The 20,884-nt window shown below is 38.1% G+C and overlaps 2 protein-coding genes across 3 annotated transcripts; one reads left to right on the top strand and one right to left on the bottom strand.

Moving 5' to 3' along the window:
- Window positions 1-539: 539 nt before the first annotated feature.
- On the bottom strand, window positions 540-5,353 carry LOC103708764. 2 transcript variants are annotated; one of them, XM_008793835.3, is made up of 6 exons: window positions 5,002-5,353; window positions 4,819-4,886; window positions 4,295-4,704; window positions 1,492-1,653; window positions 1,318-1,369; window positions 540-1,236 (listed from the first exon to the last, which is right to left on the bottom strand). In XM_008793835.3, exons 3-6 carry the CDS (start codon window positions 4,603-4,605, stop codon window positions 1,147-1,149), a joined length of 615 nt encoding a protein of 204 aa, XP_008792057.1. In that variant the 5' UTR covers window positions 4,606-4,704; window positions 4,819-4,886; window positions 5,002-5,353; the 3' UTR covers window positions 540-1,146. The 2 variants fall into 2 exon arrangements, with proteins under 2 accessions (XP_008792057.1, XP_026661089.1); XM_026805288.2 differs by lacking the exon at window positions 4,819-4,886 and having other exon boundaries at window positions 4,295-4,767; window positions 5,002-5,346.
- Window positions 5,354-17,887: 12,534 nt separating this feature from the next.
- Window positions 17,888-20,604, top strand: LOC103708766. Its single transcript, XM_008793837.4, has 3 exons — window positions 17,888-18,300; window positions 18,445-18,550; window positions 19,905-20,604. The coding sequence occupies exons 1-3, from the start codon at window positions 18,149-18,151 to the stop codon at window positions 20,202-20,204; spliced, it is 558 nt and encodes a 185-aa protein (XP_008792059.2). The 5' UTR covers window positions 17,888-18,148; the 3' UTR covers window positions 20,205-20,604.
- Window positions 20,605-20,884: the final 280 nt, after the last annotated feature.

Genomic DNA, 20,884 nt, shown 5'->3' with positions numbered 1-20,884 from the left:
AATATTTCCCTTCTTCCATTACATTATAGATTTGTTATCTTGATGGAGATTACTATAAATGCCAACCTTGCTAACATTTAATCAGAATCTAACTTTTTTATCATATTATATAGCCATTAGTTAAATATTATGCATCATACATACCGAAAAATGCAATTCATGCATGTATATCAGAATCATCTTTTTCCTCGATGCCCACTTTATGTTATTTCTAACTGTATGACCACAAGGGTTCGAAGATATTATCTGACTTGCCAACTTTAAAGTACTGGAAGGCATGCCCACTTTTGCTTTGATCATTATCATGAAAAATGGACCCTGCTAAGACATTGCCTAATCGAGATACATAATATAATAGTATGCATGTACGCTGAAATCAACTTAAATGGATTCCCTGCAATTCAATTAAAAGTGATTCCACGTGAATCATTTTTTAGGAGATATACATCTATCACAGTTAGAAATATTATACATTTAGTCTGGATATAGAGATAGGAAAATACCATACATATCCAAGCAATGGCTGCAAAGTAACCATATTAGTCATACAGAGCACATGATTTAAAATTCAAAAACTTTAAATAAATACAGAAAGTACCACTCATGTTGCTTATCTTCAACCAATGGTTAATCTGTTAGAAGAACAGGTTCTCCACAGCATAAAATTTAGGCAAGGAACAAATTCCAAGACTAATAATTGACAAAAGGTGGCTCAAAAAAGAGAAGACTCATGCATCAAAATCTAAAAACTGATTTGTATTAAATAATGGAAAACAAATGGGTATGTTCTATAAATAATTTTAGTCCACGGCGCCTTCACATACACTGAGCTGATGCCAAATGTTGTTTCACCTCCAAATGTTATCAAAACGCTTGAGGAGCTAATCAGAACCCAGCTATTCTATCATAAGCATGCGCTGGAAGAAGTTGTAGACAATTTTCTCAAACAGATTGCAGCATGGATGACAAGCCTCATCAATTCTGAACTCATCACCAAGGGATGACATTGTAGCCATCCTCAAGAATCTCAGTCTACCATAGCTTGGCAAATTGTTCCATGATGGTTTTAGTTCCACAAAATATATTTGAAAATCACCTTTCTAAAATCAGTTTTTCATCAGTTCTCAGCTAATTTATTTGGAAAGATCAGTCCGCACGAACTGCCAATTCTGATAGCCTGAGTGGTCCAATCAGCAAATACGGAGATACAACCATGAAAGCCATGAATAGTGTAAACTGTAATACAAAAAAATCTGCATCAATGAAATGTAAATCGGGGATGTTTTAGCATTCAAGTAAAAAATGCAAGTCTCTTACCAATAGAGGAATGGATAAAAAACTCCAAATAGGCCACAAAGCAAATGAGAACCTGAAAAACAAGAGCTTCAACAAACTAAACACAAGAGTCTACATCAAGCAGAGGACTTTAGTTTAAATTCTAGCCTAAGATCCATACTCTCATAAATGAGTACATCAAATAATTCTACTTACAAGCAGAAGGAGATGAATCCAAACATGATGATATATGGTGCTATAGAAGAAAAGGCTTCATTTTTTTCATAAAGCTTCTGTGGACCCCACAAGAAAAATGTAGAATATAACACAAGGCCCAAATCCAAGGCAACACCTAGTAGGCCCAGGTACAGAGCTGTCCTGCAAAATAAAATGATAAACTAATGTAAAAAGCAGTTGGAATGAGATTGCATGCAAAGAACTGCTGCAAGACCAACATTTTTAAACAATAAAGATTCGTGTGAATATCATACATGTCAAATAACCAAAATATGGTGAAAAAAGCACCATTGAGATATCAGCTTTAGGATACAGATATATCAAAGCTTCACATTTTAAAGGTAAAGAGGGTATATAATGATACACCAATGACAAAAGCAATAGGAATGAGATGCATGCAAACTGCTGCAAAATCAATATTTTTAAACAACAATCTAGCAGATTCATGTGGGAATCACATATGTCAAATAGCAGATCCATGTGAACATCATAGATGTCAAACAACAAAAATGGTGAAAAATGCAAAAGTGAGGTACCACTTTAAGATTCAGCTATATTAAGATTCGCATTTTACAGGTAAAAAAGGAATCTTTTTATTTGTCCATCGGTATCCCTCCAATAAAATCTAGGTCAAATGTAGGAATGAGAACAACCAATCATCATATAAGTAATTTTGGTCCATGATGTCAATAAGAAAAGACTTCTTAAACCATAAAAAGTGGGCCTAAATCATTGAATTTCAGAATCAGTATGACAAATACTTCACAAATAATTTATATCAGATGCTTAATTGTAATCATATCAAGCTTTTCAAGGTCTTTTTCACAGTATTCAAGCACTCTTTAATTTTCCCAAGCTCTTTTCCAACTCTCTAACACCTTTGTGCCCCATTTCCTTGGTACGACTCTACATTGCACATGATAGTATTATTTGATCAACTTTACTGTATCAACAGATGTTGCAACAACTAACTTTACTCCATTGCGCACTTCTCCTAATTTATTGACCAAAAATACATTTATTATTAAAACATAGGGCAAGTTATAATCCATTGGTGATTGGTTCCTCTCCACCAACATTTCCCTGCAACCAACGTATGAACAAAGGGGTTACTTGCCTGTTTCCTTCTGCTCTTATTTATTTGGGGCATGAAAGTTGAAAAAAAGTTTTAAAAAAAACGCGTTAGTCCATAAAAGAGGGCAATAGCCAGTATTAGTATTGCATGCAGTAAATATACCGCAATACAAAAAGTAATATGCACAACAAAATTTTTCAATAGAGCATGTCATTAACACTACCTTACCTCAAAGTCAAAGTTGATCACAGATTATGAGAAGAGAGAGAGGGAGTGAAAAGTCAACAAGCTATGTCTTGTTGACACGTGACATGACGAATAGTTTCCGAGCAAGAAAATGATGTCAAGGTAAAGCAATCAGACCCTTTGAGCTTGCTACATTCACTAATGACCAGATTGTTGGGACACTCTAAATAGCATGAATACTGTCACCAACCATGACAATAGGACACAGATGCAGTAACAATACCATCCATATTATTGACATGTTGAAGTTAAACCAAATCAGATTAATGATCAGCTGGAACATAAAACAGCACTTCAGCATTTAAATATGGATTTTTTTTGCCTCTTGAATTCTCAAGTTCCAAAAATCAATGTATTCTTTAGGAATGAAACATTAATTAATAGTAAATGGCAATCAATCACATCACCAGAAAAAATGACATAACAGCGAGCACAAAATAGACAACAGAGAGGAGGACAAGAGCAGAACGTGGGTGAATATGCGTACCTAATCTAAGAAGGCCTCTTTCACATCATAATTCAATTCTCAGATACTTAAAAACTTTTAGAGTCATACACCAAAACTACATGAACTATCTAGCAATTATATATACATTTTCCCATCATACTCCCTAGACCTCAACATAAAAGCAGGATGGGGAATAATTATTCTATTCTCAAATACTCAGACACCTCTCTATCACCTAGGAAACACAGAAGGTGAAATCACCGTTAATAATAGGTCACTCGTTGGAGGCATCACATACTACTCATATAATGGAATGTGACTGATGTAATTTTCAAATATTCAACAGAATGGATGATGCTCCCCCACTCAGTTCAGAATTAAAAGAATCCACATTGATTTCATGCCAATAATCCACAAACAAGCCATCTATATCTAAGATCTCCTGATTCATTCCAGAAACCATTCAATAGCTAAGTTGTGAAATTCAAGCCAAATTACATTCACTGGCAGCCACAGACTCACATATCTTCCACTCTGTTTTGCCGCATAAAAAGGAACCTCCCCCATCTTACAATTAAGAAGTCTCGATCCATTGTATATCTCCTCTTTGCCTTTCTCGGTAAGAACATATATCAAATCTTTGCTTAAATATGATACCAATAGTCAACCTTACTTCTTCAAGAGCTCCACATCATCTGTAGAGATGAATCCTTTTGTTTCCAGCTGTAAGTAGAACAAAAGCAACAGCAGAGCAAAATAAAAGGAAAAAGCAAAAAAAAAAAGAAGAAGATATTACAACTTAGGAATTCTCCCGCATATAATAATGGGCAGTCATGACATCATCCAATTTTCCATTTTCATAAAAGAAATATTATTTTAACTTATCTTCCGAATATTATTCTTGAACAAAAATTGCCATCACATCCACTTTTATGGATTTCAAAAATTCTCTAAAAGTAAAGCATAATCTTGAAAGGAAACGAGCAGACAATAAAGAGACTAATTCATTTTACCTCTTGATCCTCCCATCCCAGCACAAGATAGAGATCAGATTCGAGCGTCGGTCGCCATAGTAGATGATGAATGCTGCAAAGACAAGCCAAATTACCGTCTCAACGACTTCTTTCCATGTCCGAGCCCTCTGAAGGGTTGGTACTGAATAGGTTGGCGGCCTGGAACATGCATCGTCCTCAAGATCATCATCGCCAGTCGAGGAGTATCCCCCACTGTTCTGCTGCCTCTCGAGGTCGTCACCACTGAAGAAGTACCCTTGGTTGCGTCTCTGCCTCACGTAGCCACCACCCACCGGCGTGCCCCCTGACATTTTTTATCTTCTTCCACAAAAGAGCAAGCACAAAGCATCCAAAACAAAGAATTCGAACGTATTATGCCATCCAAGAAACCACACTAGCACTCATGGAGACTGCAACAACCACGACATAAAATTTACCCAACATTCAGCAATCTTGGATTTTTGTTTCCCCGCCTAACGAATGACCAAAGAAAAATTTCAGAATCGCTGTATCAAGAAACTAACCTTTGAAAGAGAGAAGACCCGAATCAAGGGCTTCTCTCTCTTGGCAAACCCAAACCACACAGTCAGTCCTGGACAAAACAACGAAAACAAATCAAAATCCTACCTTTATCCATGATTTTTTTTTTTTGCCCCCTAGGCATACATAAATAACAACCATAAATCGCGGTATCAAGAAGAACAAACCTTTGGAAAGAAAGATGTCCTAATTGAAGGTTGTCTGTCCTCGAAATCCCTCGTTCACGAATTTAGGCAAAATTCGTCAATCTTGGATTTCCTTTTTATACCCAACGAAGAAAAGGATCAAGAACGAAGGAAGCCGCTGCATCGAAAGCGGACCTTTCCGAAGGAAGGGGAGAAGACAAGAATCGAACGCGCTCTCTCTCCCGAAACCTAACCCGGGTCGCTGCCATTCTTCGATTCTCAAGAGGGCTACGTAATTACCAACACGACCTCCAGGACCCACTTTGCATCTCTCCCGCCGTCGCAGGGAGAGGTATGATTTCTCCGCAATCGATGGCATCGATTCCTCCCGTCTTGGAGAAAAATATCAATTATAGCGTACATATTATATGTCTTATAAGGAATATAATATATAAATTTTATATTAATATCTTTCTATAATTAATATTTATATGTATATTTTTTATAAAATATTTATTTTATATGCTTTTTTTTTTTTTCTTACACATGCACCATCTAACGTTAAAAAATTAGCAGCTTAAAAATAGTGAAACAATAATGGGATTTTTTTGATAAACAGGAAACTTAAGATTAAGATGCTCCGGAATGGGAATGAGGGAATGTACACAATACCTGCATTTAGTCAGATTCAATTTGAGAGATTTTATAGATTCATTAATCAGGGCTTGACGGAAAAATTTCATAAATTAAAAATAATTAAAATATATTTAATAGGTAGACATGTAAAAAAAAAAAATATTAGAAAGATATGCATGCAAATAGCAACTTTATAAGGATGTTCATACAATTTTATATATTTAGAAAGATTTGTATGCAAAAAAAAGTTAATTTTATTTTTATCAATTCAACTTGTTTTGGCACTCGATTTTTAATCTAGTGCCTGCTCCTCAATATTTTCTATAAAAATATTGACTTAACAATTAGATAACCCAAAAAATTATAGAAGTTTCCTCGCTGAGATTATTTTGCTTTGTTCTTCTTTATTTATTATAACCACTATATCTTATTTCATCGAATCATAGCTCATACTATTTATTGTTATAAATATATATATGAACTTATGAAGGCATGTATTAGAATATAGAAAGTGATTAGAATTCCTTAAAGGCATACGATACATTGCAACAATCAAGCTTTCTTACTGCTAATATGCTCGTAAGTGGAAAAACAATATCAATTATCTTCAAGCAAAATTATTGAAGGATCACGGAATCTTTTAGATTTACTAACAACCTCTGTAACCATCTAATAAAAGACCACCCCTTATGTTGTATATCTTAAGCTATTTTTTTTAGAGCTTCATTTTCTAAAAGAAAAAAAGATCTAATGTATGAGGTTCATCTTGTTACAACAATTTTAAATCAGTCACCAGCCTGTACACAAGAAATTTTCCAGCTCTAAGAAATAATTATTACAAATCTCATACATTAAAAGGTAAATGTTACAAATCTCTCGTAACACCGTTCTTTAAATAATTTATAAAGCTAAAAGTAGAACTTGACTATCTTCATATAAAAAAGAATACAATGAAGAAAGAACTTCGACAGTAAGAGAGGGACTCAGATTCTGATGGTGAGAACTCGGACAAATGGAAGACAGGGAGAAGTACTGCCTATGGTAGACAAGGGAGTCAAGAAAATGATTTTGACTTTAAACGAAGAAGGAAAAAAGAGGAATCAAGAAAGATCAAAAAAATTCTTATAGGAGATAGAGATATTAGTTTTCAACGAGATCCATAAACCTGTTACCCGCTTCAAGGATAGAAATATAATTTAATAATTTGAATTAATTTTTAGTTAAAAAGATGTGATTTTGCTTAATTATATCAGTTAAATTCTTATGTTAAAAGTATTCATACAAAAATAATATTTAGTGAAGGCATGCACGTAAATATTGATTTAGGAGAGTATTCATGCAAATTTTAATATTTAAAAAAGTTTTTATGCAAAAATCTAAGAGAAGATGAATATACTTAAGAGTATATACGCACCATAAAAATGCTTAACCTATACAACATGAAACTGTTATTCCTCTGATGTTCCTCAACACAGTTAATCTCCATAGTCGGAGAAGATGAGTGGCCAAACAAGTCGACCACGGAACTTTTAAGAAATTGCTTTAATATCTTCGTGGTTGGTGATCTCATTACCATTCTCTCATGTCGATGCTATAATGGTTTCTATGCTTGTAATTGCTTGTTGTCCTATGAAAGAAATCAGTGTCGAGGTCTCCTTCCTCGAGCCATTGTATCCGAGCTCAGTGTTTCAGCAAATGCATCTTCTTTTCTCTCTATTTTAATCATCCAGTGCTAGCACCTCTTACTTTTTTATGAGTGGTGCTGAGAAATTCGATCATAGAAGCATTATTCTGCCTCCCTGTTTTTTGTTTGAGTGGTGTTCTGCCTTCTTATTTCAGCCGCCTACTCTTTCAAGTTTGGTTCTGGGAGAGAGAAGATTAGAGAGATCCAATGCACATAATGTCCCCCCACCATCAAATAATTTTCAGTAATTTCTAGCATAGCCTCAAAAATTTAGGTTCTCTCGTCCATTGATTCTCAAACTTGAAGTATTTGGTTTGATAGGGCTGTAACAACTGAGGATCTCACCTAAAATAGCCAACCGAAATATATTATTTAAATTTATTAATATTGTACAAGTATCCAAAATCTATCCAGCAAATAATTAATATGGAACTAAACATTGGGTTACTCTGTGTTTGAGTATAGCCTGTTTGGAACATGATTCTAGCATGAACCGATCAAAAGCTTTTTGGTAGGAGAGAGGGAAGGAAGCTTCTGATTCACTGGAGATCAGAAATCAAGCTAGAGGAGTTTCGCTGTTATGAAGCCTTCCTTTTTAGATTCTAATTGATGGAGTCCAAGTTTTCTAATAAAATCAGCAAGCTCCAGAGTAGAGTGTCCCGACTGTCCTCTGAGCTGCCTCGTCTCTCTTTCTTCTTGTGACATCAACATCACCATCAACAACCCAAGGACCTGGAAATCTCAGTCTAACGGTTGTTAATTCTGCGCAGAAAGAATGTCCGAGCTGTCTATCATTTGGCCCATAAACAGTAGAAAAAGGTGAATGCAGCTTGGATGCAACTTCCTCCAACCGCACTGCAGTAGAGAGGGTATTCACTTCTGAAGATAACCATCTAAAACTTTTTACTGTCCCAACCAACCTTAAGCCCGCCCCCTGCAGATCCTATAGAATCCAAGACAAACCTAGCTGTCCATTTCAAAACCACCAATCAGTCTGGGAAGGGATGGGGATGCCATGGTTAGCTTTCACTCTTGCCAGGCAATAATATCACACTTTGAAGAGAGGATTAATTAGGCATCTAGCAGCCTGGCGTTTAGGAGGCATACCCAGCCCTTAAGTAATTAGTATGTGGGCACGGTAAAGAAACCATCCAAGCTAACAAACAGAAGATAGAGGCGACAAAAGTAATGGGTCTTTGATTGATGACAATCTGAGAAAAGCATAACTAAACCCAAACTAACAAAAAGCCACACTAGAACAAACATAATACCTTGGTAGATAACCATACCAAGGCGAAGGTCAAGGCCTGAGCATACTAATGCAGGTTGAGGCGAAGTCTACATCTTCTCCCCTGTTGCAGGAGCGCCTCCGGAGACAGGAACCTTAGAAGGAAGTCCTCCTCTTCCACAGCAGGTGCAGCAGCATCGGTCTTCTCCTTGGTTGCCTTCGTTAACCTCGGTCTTGGCTCGCTCGGACTCGTTCCTCTGCTTCTTAGCATTAGCCACCATTTGATCACCAGCCAATCCGAAGTCCGTTTCTCAGTTTCCACGGCGGCGGCAGAGATTTTTTTTTCGTCTTTATGGATGCGGTCGGCGGGTGGTTCGGGTTGTAAAGTACGATGGATCTTCTTTCGCGATGTTGTCGGTTCCATCGCTCTCCACACGGCTCTCAAAGCGCTCCACACTCCTCGTTCATCAACGTGCACAGCTCTCGAAGAGAAGATTGCGCGATCCGCCGGTGGATTCGCGCGAAGGAAGATGAATCCTTTTTCCTCGTGAAAGATACAACCCCTACCCCTGCGTGGTAGCCTTTGCAGTCTCGAGAGACATCGGGTGGGAGAGCCCACTCTCGGTCCAATAGGCGAGAGGACCCGGCCCTTTCCATATTGGGCTGAGGGACCAGCGAAGGTCCACAGGTGGGCAGGAGGCCACCTCGCGGACTCAGTTAGACCTGTTCATGGACGGGGCTCGGAATCGGATCAGGCTCTATCCAAAGATCCAACACAATTGACTCCAGCCTTGGTTCAGCGCGGCACAGCTTTGGGGCCTATCTTCCAAGTCCAAGCACGGCCCGACTTTTGGGCTTAATGATCGGTTTTATTAAATCTTGTTAAAATATAAAACATTATTTAAAAATAGTTTTACAGAGAAAAAAGATAAATAAGAATAATTAAATATTGGCAACAATCTAATGGCTATTGTCCCATTAAATGTGTTTATCAATAAAAATTGTTAATTAAATCTACAAATACATCAAACATAAACTAATAATATAATTTTTTTTTTTTGAAAAAAAAAGGGCAGCCCGGGCTTGGGCAAAATAATCCTATTAAAGACTTGTTTAGGTATTTCTATAGAATTAGCCCAAACGCTAGGTTCTAGGCTAGGTTTGAATAGGTTGTTTAGAACATGAAAGCTAGATGGGTCTACAAGCCCGATAATTTTTAGCTCAATTCTATAAAAATATCCAAATAAGCACTAAAAAAATGATCTCGGAACTAAAACTTTTGGCTCTAGCCTGTCCAAAAGATTTTGGGCCTGAGCGGGCTGCCCTAACCACGACCAAATAGGCTTGCTTCGGCATTCAAATTGAGTGGGATGGTGGGGACTACAATCCAACCATCAAGAAGGGAGGAACATCATATCACGTGATGGACAATCCTCGGAAAGCTGGTGAAAGAGGAGCCGTGTTGCAGTGGAAGTGGTAAGGTCTCGACATCGTAACCGAAGTGATCTAGAGGGGTCGGACAAGGCCACCGTCTCCACAGAAGAAGCACACCTTTAATTGGGTGTGATGTGCAACCAAAATTTTCCATGAAGCTTCTAGATTGCTAACCAAGATCGGCCATATATGGCAAGTCTAAGAAACGTGTCGGTGGCTTTTCGAATTTCAAAATCCTCCACAACTAGCAATACCTCGAACGTGATCTTGGACGATTTCCAAAACCACAATTGGGAATCGAAATTCTCACGCAAAATTCTCGGAACGTGTGGTAGCCTACCAATCACAGCATACTCACATACCTGAATTCTTTGGTTGCAAGCGCTGGCCCTTACCTATACAATCCACTTTTAGTGGGACCTTCTAGGTAAGTGCTCTGGTATTTTGATAGACCATTGTGCTGTCACTCCCAAAAACCTTCTATGTTCTCTGAGTATCATCCTAACCTAGGTATCGAAGGGTTTCTCGCCGAACACTCTCCAATAAAGAGGACTTTTTTTTATCTTTGTTATTTCAGATCGGAGCTCAATTACGGACCAAAATTCCGAATGCAACCATAGTTCCTCGGCGCGACCCCAAACGGACTGCAGCTTCGTACAGGCCGACCAGCTCACAGCCAAATCCTTCAACATCCTTCTTTACTCGGTGCCTAGATCAAGCCGATCTTAGACAGCAACAGGGTGGAGCCATATAAACTAGAAGTTGATTAGTGACCCTCTCCAATTCAGCAAATCCAGGGATCTTCAAATGATTTCGAACATTAGAGTGGCAAACCAGCTCAACCCATTCGATTAAAAGAAAAAAAAGGTTTTAGCTCACAAAAGTTTTAAGAATTCTATTACCGAAAAGGAAAAAAAAAAGTTTCTGAGACCAAGTAGTAACGGTTTTGCCTTCTCCGAGTTTTCTCAGATAACATTACACGGAACATCGAGCCCGGCGAATTTGTTGGGCCTTGGAATGTGACGATGATAGCCCACTAATTCTTTTCATGGGCTGGACTGGCCCAACTGGATTCGGCTCAGGGTTCCTTTCGCTCAGCAGAATGTCAGCCCGGTTTGCAAGGCCAGAAACGAGGGAGGCATTAAGCAGGGTTTTTTAAAATACCAGTTGTAAAAATTTCTCTCGATTGAAAAAAAAAAAGGAAAGTTGTCCTAAAAAGTTTTGGTAGTTATCCTATAAGTTACGTATCCTACAGTGTGACACGTACAATGTGGAGCCATTTCAGTGATTTTTTGAAGGCAAAAGGCTTGGTTTCAGACTTCCGACCATGCAGCCAATCGCAAGACCTTTTTTTTTTATATAAAATAATAGCTTGACAAGTTGATACCCACGAATAATAAGTCAAACATATGATATTTTTTGAATTTACGATAACAGTATATCAAAATACACATAATAATTATTGGTTTTGTTACATTGGAATAGAAAAATAATATCCATTATTTAAAGACATCCATTTTATGAAAATTTTAATGAAGGGAAAAAAAGATTAACCGTAAAAATTGTGATTACAAATTAATAAAATTATAGATATTCAGAAAATACATACAAATATATCAAGTTGAATAACATAGATGAGCAAACCGATTTGCATTGCTTTCTTATTATCTGTCTTTGAATCGATGTACAATGCAAACTAAATGATAGAATAAAATTTAAAAGAGTAATCGGCTAATTTCTCTCAAGTAGGGCATCACCTAAAATTTCCATGGCAACACCAGCATGGTCCGATGGATGAGTGACAAAGAAGATTGCAACCAATCTTTTTATCATTTCTCATCTTTCAACTAAGGTTAAGGTATATTTGGTGTGAGAGGAAGCTTTAGGCAAAGCTGCTTTCACAATGCATTAGGGGCGTGTTTAGTTCTCGAATAGAATCAAAATCAAAATCAGAATATTTGAATGAGAATCAAAATGATAATATCTGTTTGGTTCGTAACTAAAATCAAAATAGAATTTAAATACTACGGAAGAATCGAAAGTGAATTTTGAAAAATCGAGGCATTCCCATTTCTCTTTGAAATCAGAATAGGAATGGCACTCCTCTCAACCAAACTAATGAAATGAAAGCCACTTACTTTCATTCTCTTTTCGGAGTTCAACTTTCCTCAGCAAAAGCGTGTAGATGTTGACATTTTCAGCAAAACTTTAATTGAGAATGGGCTTATATTATCCTTTCGAACGCAGGATGACTCCCCAGCGGATGCCAAGTAGCAAGGACTTGCTGACACTTAATATTAAGCTAGTAAACGAGAAATTTATTAAGGAAATTTCAAGTTGTTCCAATAGTGAGAATATAAGATTATCGTAAACTCTCATGTGATAACCCACTAAATCGTGCTAATGAGACCCACACGCAATTTGTCTAGTCTCCAAGTGCTCACAACTTGAATTATTGCAAATAAGATATACGTTTAATTCTTATACCCACCACTAAGCAAGCCAGTTCAATTATTTTATCCCAACTCTTTTGTCCTTCATGTGTGGTCATTATTTTAGTGCGCCATCTCTTTTTCTTTTTCACTTTTTCTTTCTCATTAACAATAATGCCGAGTTAGGTTTTTTCTTTCGAACGTGATGTGTTTTGTGTTGTGATACACATCATTCAAATTTTGCTCACCAAAATAGAGATCTGAGATTTTATTTGGCAAGCCTTTGGAGAGCAGCTGGCCAAAAAAAGTTCTAGCACTATGTATTTCTATTCGGGAGATTGTGGACATGTTAGTCTAAAGTACAATGGGGAGGTCGAAGATATGCGTTCAAGATTTTTATGTTGTGATCAACGAAAGGACGTCTCGACAGATCGATGGAGGTTTGATTTGGAGAATGCGCGTCTATCTACGTATGGCCTTGTTCATCTGAAAGGTGGCATAGAGTTGTCTGTCGACTAGAAGCGTACTAGCTAGAAAGGGTGTGAGGACTACTACAGCATGCGCGCGGTGTCCTGACATGGAGAAGTTCATCAGTCATGTTCTACTTGGCTACCCACGGGCGGTGGATATTTGGAGGAGGGCTCTGATTTCTTCAAGCTTGCCGCGGTCTGTGGTATCGACAGAGGACTTCCTATGATATCTGAAGGATTTTCTGTGGAGACCCAACACTACAAAATGGGGTATCACTTGTGCCTATTTGGCTTGACAGAAATTTCCGTATTTTTGAAAATAAAAGGGTGCATCGGAGGACCGTAACGGATAAAGCACTTCTTCATGCTGCTGAGATCAGCAAGGCTATTACAATAACTTCTTCTTGTATGGCTAGAGACATTTGCGACTCCAACTCCGCTTTCACAGCATCCAGATTTGTCCTTGTCTCTTGGGAGCCCCCACCCCCAGCTATCTCAAGATGAACTTCGACTGTAGTGTATCTGATGGTGGAGACAAAGAAGATATGAATTTTGTGATTACAAATTAATAAAATTATGGATATTCAGAAAGTACATACAAATATATCAACTTGAATAACGAAGATGAGAAAGCCGATTGGCATTGCTTCTTATTATCTGTCTTCAAATTGATGTACAATGCAAACTAATTGATAGGATAAAATTTAGAAAAGTAATTAACTAATTCCTCTTAAGTTGGGCAGCACCTAAAATTTCCAGGGCAACACGAGCATGGTCCAATGGATGAGTGACAAAATATAGAATGGATTAAAATAAACTTATGTGGTTTTCCTTCACTTGTAACTTGATGGAGATTACAACCAATCTACTTATCACTTCCCATCTTTCAACTAAGACTAAGGTATATTTGGTGTGAGGAAGATTTAAGCAGAGACACTTTCACACTGCATTAGGGCGTGTTTAGTTCGCGACCGGAATCAAGATCAGAATCGAAATATTTGAATAAGAATCAAAATGGCAATATCCCCCGATGTGTTTGGTTTGTAACCAGAATCAGAATAGAATTGAAATACTATGGAAGAGTTGAAAGTGGATTTTGAAGAATTGGGGCATTTTCATTCCTCCGTGGAATCAGAACGGGGATGGCCCTCCTCCTGTGAGGGTGTGTCGTCCCACATTAGTTATTCGTTAGGTAGATCTTGGATACTTATACATAATTTAAAGAATCCAAATAATACCTTCTGGCTAGTCTTTTCGGGTAAAATCCTAGGTTGTTATAAATGGTATCAGAGCAGATCCGACTCATAATCTATGTGGACTAAGGGACACTGCAGCACGAATATATTAAGACTAACCACAGACCGATCATGGTGCTTGTGATTAGATTTGAATGGATTTAAACTCTTAGCCCTAACGAGGGCATCAGGAATTAAATAGAGAGAATATGTGAGGAGCTGTGCGGGCGTATCGTCCCACATTAATTATTTGCTTGATAAATCTTGAGTACTTATACAGAATCAGACAACCTAAATAATACCTTCCGACTAGCTTTTTTGGATAAGATCCTGAGCTGTTATACCTCCCAACCAAAGTGATGAAATAAAAATCATTTATTTTTATTCCCTCTTCAAAGTTTAACTTCCCTCAGCCAAGCATGCTTTAGATGTGGATGTTCACATCAACAATTAAATTTATCTAAATAATTCCTAACCCCTCGACGTTATTCATATGCGGGTATATTTTATGTAGTTAACCAGATCGACCATTCATCACGGTCTTCAAAAAAGCAAATGCCACACGTGCAAAAGCATGTAGATGTGAACATTTCAGCAAAACTTTAATTGAGAATGGGCTTAAATTATCCTTTCCACCGCAGGATGACTTCCCAGCGGATTCCAAGCACCAAGGACTTGCTGACACTTAATATTAAGCTAGTATATTAAGGAAATTCCAAGTTGTTCCAATAGTAAGAATATAAGATTATCTTAAACTCTCATGTGATAACCGACTAAATCGTGCTAATGAAACCAATACGCAATTTGTCTAATCTCCAAGTGCTCACAACTTGACTTATTGCAAATAAGATATACCTTTAATTCTCATACCCACCACCAAGCAAGCCAGTTCACTTATTTTATCCCTACCCTTTTGTCCTTCATGTGTGGTCATTATTTTAGTGCGCCATCACTTTTTCTTTTTCACTTCTTCTTTCTCCTTAACAGTCATGCCGAGTTAGATTTTTCCTTCGAATGTTGTTGTGATACACATCATTCACATTTTGCTCCCCGAAACAGAGATCAGTCCGTGAACTACAAAAAAAACAAAAAACAAAAACAAAAACAGAAATCTGACAGTGAGTGACAAGATGACGATGACCTCGAACTATTGAAACGCGATTGAAAGATTAAATAACAGTATGAGATGTGGTGCTCTTGCCACCCACTTTCTTTCTTCTTCTCTTTTCTGTTTTTTTCTCTCTGCAAAACGATGCTCCATTACTATATAAAAAAAGAGAAACCATGGTCTCTGTGTCGACAATTTGTAGACTGTAATCTAATGTACAAGGAAAAAGAATCTTGAAACATCTTTATCGAGTGATATCGCACTTGGATCATGTTCGATTCCAGCCACACGAAAAAAAGATGAAGGATCGCCAACTTTTTGCTAAAAAAGAGGCTGTAACCTAATCAGCTATCTACGCACCGCCCTCTATCAGACTGCCATTACCAGCTTCTGCACTCAAAATCTCCTTTATTTAAACCGTACCTCCAATCCTATTGCTTTCAAAGTCAGCTAGCATCTGCAGAGGAGGGTAACCAGTCTCCAAACTAGTAATAGATTGAGAGGGGATGCCTTTTTGGTTCGTAGACAAAATTTGCTGTTATTAAAATAATTTTTTTTGTAAAATTAATGTCTGAATATATGATACTTAGAAAAGTAGTTTTCGTATATTTGGTTGATCATGAAAAAATAACTTATATTTAGTTAAGTATATATTTTTTTGAAAAAATTATGTAAAATATTTGTTATACATTTAATAAAAAAAAATCTTACATCATTCCATGTAAATTTAGTTTATAGGTATTTTTGGAAAAAAAAAGATATCTTAATTTTTAGTCGGTGGAAATTAGACTTTTTTATGTTTCACATGAGTTTTTCTTTCGCATAAAATATGAAAATCTTATTTTCATAATAAAAAAATTATTTTTTCATCTTTCTTCTATAAAAACTCAAACTAAATATAAAGCATTAGTTAATTTTTTTTATTGATTATACTTTTTTTTTTTTCTCTCTTCCCACAAACCAAATGATTTCTACAACAAACTCTACTATCCCTTCTCGGCTTTCCTTCTCTTGACCGATAGCTACGGCAGCCCCTGTTTCAAATATTAGTTTTTGAGGTTGCCTCCCTACTTGTACCCAGCAAAAACCAAAAAAAAAAACACCTACCATTTGGATCGGCATTGCTATCAAAAACAGATTAATGGTGCTCAAAATGCAACGTGGCGCGCATTTTTCCATCAACATCATCAACAGAACTTGACCAATTAATTCACCACTCTGTCATGAGTTACATTGTAAACTGATTTAACAAGCACTTTCATTTGGATTTCTCTTCTATCTCACTTGGCAAGCATCATGAGACAACTTGAGAAGCTTTAGCTCATGACAAATCCCAAGTCACCCAATGAATTAGGACCACAAGCGGACTCCAATATTTTAGACTACATTTCTTTGAGACCTTTTAGCTAGTAGAAGCCAGGGGCAGAGGGGTACTTGGGCGACGGGTTCAGTGCCCTCCAGCTCATATCCTCGTTTCGGTAGGTAGGAGTGAGGGGTCACACTCGATCATCCTTGGCTCAAGCTCGCAAGGGGCCAACATTGCCATCAAGGTATTGGTTGGGAGTTAAAGGTCTCATTGAGGAAGCGACCGACCTCCTTCATGGCATCCAAATCACATTTTGTTTGATACTGCATCTTATATCACTCACCAGTTCCCACTACTAATAATTTAAGTACAGCATCAAAATGCCCTAATTGTATTAGTTGGAATTTATATATTAATATAAAATTTGGGTTTGAGATTTTTATTTTGGTATATATTTTTGCTTTGAGATTAATAGCAATTGGCGATCGCTACCGTTCTTTGAACGGTGCAGGGAACTGTTGTCCTTATCTTATCCTCGAGACCAAAATAAGCGTGCTTGAGGAAGCAAGGAGCCAAGAGAGACATTTTAAAGTGTCGTGACGCCATCCACCACCTTCCTGTCCGGTAGAGTGCAGGACCAAGATAACTGGATAAGCTTAACCAAGAGCCACCCACTTTTTTTTTTTTTTGACTTAGTGGTTGAGTTGATGATGCAAGTTCAGTCTCTTTTTTTTAAAATTAATTTGGTCCTCACAATATAAGATTTCATAGTGCAGCTATGATTTTGTTGTTTTTTTCTTAGAATTTGTTTAATTCTTTGAAAAATATTTCAAAACATAACCAAAAGAAAAAGAAAGAAAGAAAGAAAAAGGGATAAAAAAATTATACAATTATGAAAAGTCTTTTTTTTTAGTTTTCTAACATTAACATTTGGAAAGCCTGACTGCTTGGAAATTCCAATTGTTTCGAAATCCAGCAGATGAGACATTTAAATTGTAGATAAGATTTTGAACGGTGCAGCTCCGACAAAAATGGGTCTACGTGTCGAGCTAAGAAGCGGGATGTCGTCCTACATACCTACTACAATCACGACAAGATCTTGCAGGCAGATCGGTTCGCACCTTGATACAAACCTGAACGGATCCTCCTCCTCTTCTTGTGAAATCTAACCAAGTTGGATCCAGGCCCGTTCGAACCGAAATCTAATCTAGATCCGGTCCCCATACGCCATACGTTTCTACCTATTTCTTGCTTGACCATGGAGTCTTCCAGATAGCAACAACGTGGAACCACGTGTCCGGAGTGCATGCATCTGCCACGTGGCAGGGACATGCAAGTGGCGACTGGCCAGCCATCGCCGAGCACTATATTTTGCCGCGGGTTGCCGCAACCTCCTCCTCCCAATCAGTTTCCATCGCTTCCCAATTTCTATTCTATCTCCAGTCTCCGCTATTCTCGTCTCCACTGTTTCACCCACCCATTCTCCCGACCTCCTCAAAATAGAATAACATCTTCCATCAATTCCGCTCCCCCCCACCTCCTCAATTCTCAATTCCTAGGTGAAGCTAGCAATCCATATCCAGTTCCCCGCTATCCAAACAATTCTTCTCTATCTAGTAGGATAGGATAGGATAGGATAGGATAGCAGAAGAGAAGATGCTGCACAACGCCGGAGCCTTGCCTCTCACCTCCTTGAATCACATATCCCTTGTCTGCAGATCGGTTGAGATGTCGCTCGATTTCTACCAAAATGTTCTTGGCTTCGTCCCCGTTAGGAGGCCGGGATCCTTCGACTTCGACGGTGCATGGTAGGTTAAGCAAATGCATGAGAAAGTCTGTATGTTGAACACTCTGTTCCGATTTTTTTTTTCCTCCGATGTTTTTACCAATCTTATGGTGGAGCGTGGCGTCTGCATTAATCTTCATTTATTTGTTTGTTTTTAAACCTGTAGGTTGTTCAACTATGGAATTGGCATCCATTTGTTGCAATCGGAAGATCCAGAGAACATGCCGAGGAAAACAGAGATCAATCCCAAGGATGACCATATCTCCTTCCAAGTAAATAATGTCTTTAAGTTCTTAATTTTGAAGTGATCCTGTTGGAGTTTTACATTTTTTGATGCTATTTTTGATGAGCGACATGGCACTCTGATAAGTTCTCACCTTAAGGAATTGTGCCCTTGGGATCAAAGGTTTCACCAACAATTTCTCCCAAGTATATCGAAGGGTAAAAGAAATATTTCATTTCTCTATGATTTTTGAATAATCTAAAAACAGAGTAAAAATCAATCACAAGAACAACATAACACTGCCAATTTGTGAGAAATTTTGTCTGATCAGTTTTGGTGGCAAAAATAAAAAATAAAAAAAGGAGAGAAACGTTTGAGGCATACAGTATCTCAAACCAAGTTTTGGTTCGATGTGGCATTTCACGGAGGTTTGAGCCATTTGTGGAATGCCACATAAGATTGGAAACCAATTTCTAGCTATTTATGGAGCCGAGCAGCTTTGTCCTGGTTGCATGGTAGGGAAATCTTGATCCCTCCTTGCCATGTTAACTGGCAATCATATGGGTAGAATTCATTTCATGAAGTTCGGATGTCATAATCGATGATGGCAATAATTGCCGTGGCATTTCTTTTCTTCTTTCTTTTGGCTCTTGATCGACCCGAATTTGCGTTAAACGTGCCTTGCCTCCACTCTCTAATAAAAAGACTAAAAATGTGGGACATTCATGATGTAGACTTCTTGACAGCTTCGCTTTCCACATCAGTTACTTTTTCTACTTATCAAGGATCACAATTTGATGTTCATCTCCATAACACACACACACACACACACACACACGCACACAACTTGATGTCAGTACTTTAAGATATTTCTGAAGAGGAACCTACCATTGAATATTTTTTCTTTTCACAAAAATAAGGGGAAAACCCACGCCCTAGAAATAGATGAATGTCACATCACGTTGCTATATTTCTAGAGCCAGCCATGTTTTTTTTTTTTCTTGTCAGTACTTATTAAGATATTTCTGCAGAGGAACCTACCATTGAATATTTTTTCTTTTCACAAAAAAAAGGGGAAAACCCACGCCCTAGAGATAGATGCATGTCACATCACGATGCCATATTTCTAGAGCCAGCCATGTTTTTTTTTTCTTCAGATTGTCCGATGCATGCATGCGGGTGAAGCGAACGTCAAAACGGGCAGCTTCTGAGAGGGTAATTAAGGAGTTTGCATACGGTCCCCTAGTGGCTTTCGCATCACCATCCCATTTTTATGGCATCTTCTTGTTGTTGCGTTGTTGCGTTACCTAACACTCGCAGAGTCGCATCACGAAACGTCTTCCAACCAAAAAAATGTTTCGCACATCATGAAATGACTGAAATGTCCTGTCCTTCTCTTCCAGTGCGAGAGCATGGCGTTAGTGGAGAAGAAGCTGAAAGAGATGGGCATAAACTACATCCAGAGGCGAGTCGAGGAGGCCGGCATCTACGTAGACCAACTCTTCTTTCACGACCCAGATGGCTTCATGATTGAAATATGCAACTGCGACAACCTTCCGGTGATCCCTCTAGTCGTCGGAGAGCCGGTGAGGGTGTGCAAAAGAGTGAGTCTCATGAAGCAGCAACAGCAGCAGCAGCAGAAGGTGCAATGCCTCCCATCAGCCATTCATGTCAAGGAGGAGCCGCATATCCCATGTGCATGAATAATTAGTGAGTCAAGGGGGCAGAGCTTTCATTAGATGTTGTTGTAGGCACCAGAACTATGTTTTCTTGTGCCCTGGAGTGTCTCTCGCGTTTGCTTAATAAAGGCGTGTAGTCGTGTAGTAGTAGGAGTCGTGTAGTCTACTCTCTTTTTTTTAATGACGGGGACAACGGGGCCCCAACTTGTTTTCGTCATGCCCTTTGTGTTTGGTTTTTTTGGCTTTTCCTTATTTACATGAGATGGCTAGCAAGTCAAGCCGACTGCCGTGAAAGCTGGGTCAGGTTCGAAGTTGTAACAAAGTCCTTGGTCATGAGCTGGACCATGTTACTGGCTGGTGCAAGTTTGTTGCATGGCTAATAATTGAGATGCAAGGCAAACTTACACGCAAGGTTATACTTGGAGCTGTTTAGACATTGCGACCTCCATTTTAGCTTCAGCAGTGGTAAATGCTAGCATGTTCTTTTGGATGTTGTTTGCCGAAAGCATCCCTTAACTATTCGACATTAAAGATGGGAAAATCCATCTTCCCTTTCATCTCAGGTTTGCACCACCGAAACCATCATCTTGCGCACACAAAGACGATAATCTTGAGTCCTGACTTAAATTGGAGTTGGCTTTTGGCCCCTGCATGTCGAAATCCCATAAGCTAATGATGATTTAGTAATACATGACGCAAATCCC

The sequence above is a fragment of the Phoenix dactylifera genome, chromosome 8 (assembly GCF_009389715.1).
Source record: "Phoenix dactylifera cultivar Barhee BC4 chromosome 8, palm_55x_up_171113_PBpolish2nd_filt_p, whole genome shotgun sequence".
Lineage (NCBI taxonomy): Eukaryota > Viridiplantae > Streptophyta > Magnoliopsida > Arecales > Arecaceae > Phoenix > Phoenix dactylifera.
The sequence above is the reverse complement of the archived record's forward strand: the minus strand, read 5'-3'. Positions and strand labels throughout refer to the sequence as shown.

Excerpts from the sequence above, each read along its gene's own strand:
- LOC103708764 (XM_008793835.3), bottom strand. The coding sequence starts at position 4,605 with ATGTCAGGGGGCACGCCGGTGGGTGGTGGCTACGTGAGGCAGAGACGC. Across the intron at positions 1,654-4,294 it reads TGGGATGGGAGGATCAAGAG|GACAGCTCTGTACCTGGGCC; the intron begins GTAAAATGAATT and ends TTTATTTTGCAG. Across the intron at positions 1,237-1,317 it reads TTTTATCCATTCCTCTATTG|TTTACACTATTCATGGCTTT; the intron begins GTAAGAGACTTG and ends TTTGTATTACAG.
- LOC103708766 (XM_008793837.4), top strand. The coding sequence starts at position 18,149 with ATGCTGCACAACGCCGGAGCCTTGCCTCTCACCTCCTTGAATCACATA. Across the intron at positions 18,301-18,444 it reads TTCGACTTCGACGGTGCATG|GTTGTTCAACTATGGAATTG; the intron begins GTAGGTTAAGCA and ends TTAAACCTGTAG. Across the intron at positions 18,551-19,904 it reads ATGACCATATCTCCTTCCAA|TGCGAGAGCATGGCGTTAGT; the intron begins GTAAATAATGTC and ends CTTCTCTTCCAG.